The sequence below is a fragment of the Eurosta solidaginis genome, chromosome 2, assembly GCF_040869045.1.
Source record: "Eurosta solidaginis isolate ZX-2024a chromosome 2, ASM4086904v1, whole genome shotgun sequence".
In the NCBI taxonomy this organism is placed as follows: Eukaryota; Metazoa; Arthropoda; class Insecta; order Diptera; family Tephritidae; genus Eurosta; species Eurosta solidaginis.
Window position 1 is genome coordinate 265,643,860 of NC_090320.1, and position 2,200 is coordinate 265,646,059.

Sequence of the window (2,200 nt, forward strand, 5' to 3'; positions counted from 1 at the left end):
TTCGGTTTCAATGTAACCTTCTCTATCGTAGTATATGATTTTCCTTAGTCGCAGGTATCAAATTTCTTCCTCATGGGCGATGCGAAGTGTTCTACTGATATTTTTATTATGCTCATGCTTTTGGTCACAAAAAATCAGTGAGGGCCGGGTTGTGAAGTCGTTGGCAATCTTATATCAAATTCAACTTACTTTCTCCCTGGTTTTGTGTGGTGGAGAGAGCTCCGCGCGTGTGTGCGTTTTGTGCTCTCTATCATAGGACCAGATCTATATCCGGCAAAGCAACTTCAAAAATCGATAAGTCTCCCTAAAACCCTTTGGGGGAGTGTCTTTATCGCTACACGAAGATAGTACCTGACGACACCCGAAAGCAACAGCACATCATGGTGATATGATTCTGCCGACGAAATCCTCCAGCTAACTTTAAACGGACTGTTTGATGGGCAACACTCCTGGTGTATTTCTGCCATGAAAAGCTTAATAGGTAAAATTAAATTCGCAGTAGATTTCGAGGTAGATTTCGCTAAACATTTATTTATGTTTATATCACTCCTTCACGAAATAAACTCGAAATATCCCCGGTAACACTGTGGGAATTGCCACGAAGTGATTTACGTCTGCAGGTTCGGAAATGCTCTTTTCTGACGACGATAACTAAAAAATTTCCATAATTTATTAAATTTTTGTTAAGATAGGATATTTTGGGAGAATTTGGGAGATACTGCGATTCTTATTAAAACCCTGAACTAGGCCATTCTTCAAACTGGTTCTGGTATAAAATGTTTTTAAAAATTTGGCGGTATAAGTTGTCTCCAAACCCCCAACCGATATATAGTTTAACTCAGCAGATACCACAAATACCCAGATATACATATCTTACGCTAATTCTAAAAATATATCAAGGCCAGCGATCTAAATCGCTAAGAGTGTGAACAAAGCACTACTTATTCAAACCTTTACCAATTTGTGCAGTAATTTTTGTTTGGGATTTGGATCGTACCTACTTTGAGAAGAAATATGGTTAGTTTAACTAAATAAATAAAAGATTGAAATGTTTTTGTAAAAAAAAGACTAGCGTAGCACATATACATTATTTATATACACGCGTACGAATTTAACATAGTGTAAAATTTAACAACATAAAAATATATATTTGCAATATATAAAACTAGTTTTTATTCAACAATATTTTTCTTGCGCCGTCTTGCACTCCCTCAACCTCTACATCATTTCTCACATTTATCGGTCTTTCCTTTTTCCGCCATTGATTCTCCTTCACAAGATTTATTCACAACCTTCTGCTGACCTCCAACGTCTTTACCTTCCTTACACTCCTTTCCGTCCTTCTCATCGAGCTTATCACCTTTCAAGTTTTCTTCGTTACCATCGTAATCAGAAATATCCTCATACGCACTCTCATCCTCACTTTCCTCTTCATATAAAACACCTCCTTCTGAAGATTTTGCCAGTTCTAAGGTGGCCGTCTGAAGCTCATAAAAGGAGAAACGATTGTATGCGAAATATTCAGCATTCTTGTATTCCTTGCATTTGTGCGCTCCGGGTCCAAGCTTTTCATCAGTATTAACTGGACGATATACAGTGATGGGCAGAAAATTAGGCGGTTTGAATGCATCACTTTTGAATTGCGTTTCCTTTGCAGCTTGTGCGCCATTCGATGAACAACACTTGTCGGCTACAAAGCGTTTGACTTGCTTTGGATTTATTGGCAGATTTTTGATGAGGCTCTTTGAGAAATTGGCTAATCTTGAGGTTTGGCGGAACATCTTAACTCGTTTTTATTATTCTTCCTATTTTTAGTTATTATTTATTATTGCTATTATTTAAATTTTCTTACGTTATATACAATTTTCAAGTTTTTACATTTGGCAAACGATACCAAAAATAAATAAAAATTATGAAGTATTTTTGAATTTGAAAACTGTGTGATCACGATTAAAATTAGGATTGGTGAGAAGGGGACGAATCTCGTTTTTTAAAGTTAACTTTTATTTAAAAAAAAAAATTTTTTTGAAAAGGATTGCGCTATACAATCGGATTTTAGGGTTATGAAAATTGAAGTAGCCGATCTTCCGAACCCAGTCCTTTGTTCAGAAAAATAACCACAACGAAAACATCCTTAATTCTTTACTTTAGCTCACAACTGCATGTCCAAAAATATCGGGAGAGGTGTTCTGCGCAAAAA

The 2,200-nt window shown here is 36.1% G+C and overlaps 1 protein-coding gene across 1 annotated transcript; it reads right to left on the reverse strand.

Annotated features, from left to right (window-relative positions):
• Window positions 1-1,051: 1,051 nt before the first annotated feature.
• LOC137242751 (uncharacterized) lies at window positions 1,052-1,920 on the reverse strand. Its single transcript, XM_067770002.1, has one exon. It carries the CDS (start codon window positions 1,779-1,781, stop codon window positions 1,224-1,226), a length of 558 nt encoding a protein of 185 aa, XP_067626103.1. The 5' UTR covers window positions 1,782-1,920; the 3' UTR covers window positions 1,052-1,223.
• Window positions 1,921-2,200: the final 280 nt, after the last annotated feature.

What these genes read in the sequence shown, in the direction of transcription:
- LOC137242751 (XM_067770002.1), bottom strand. Translation starts at nt 1,781, where the DNA reads ATGTTCCGCCAAACCTCAAGATTAGCCAATTTCTCAAAGAGCCTCATC.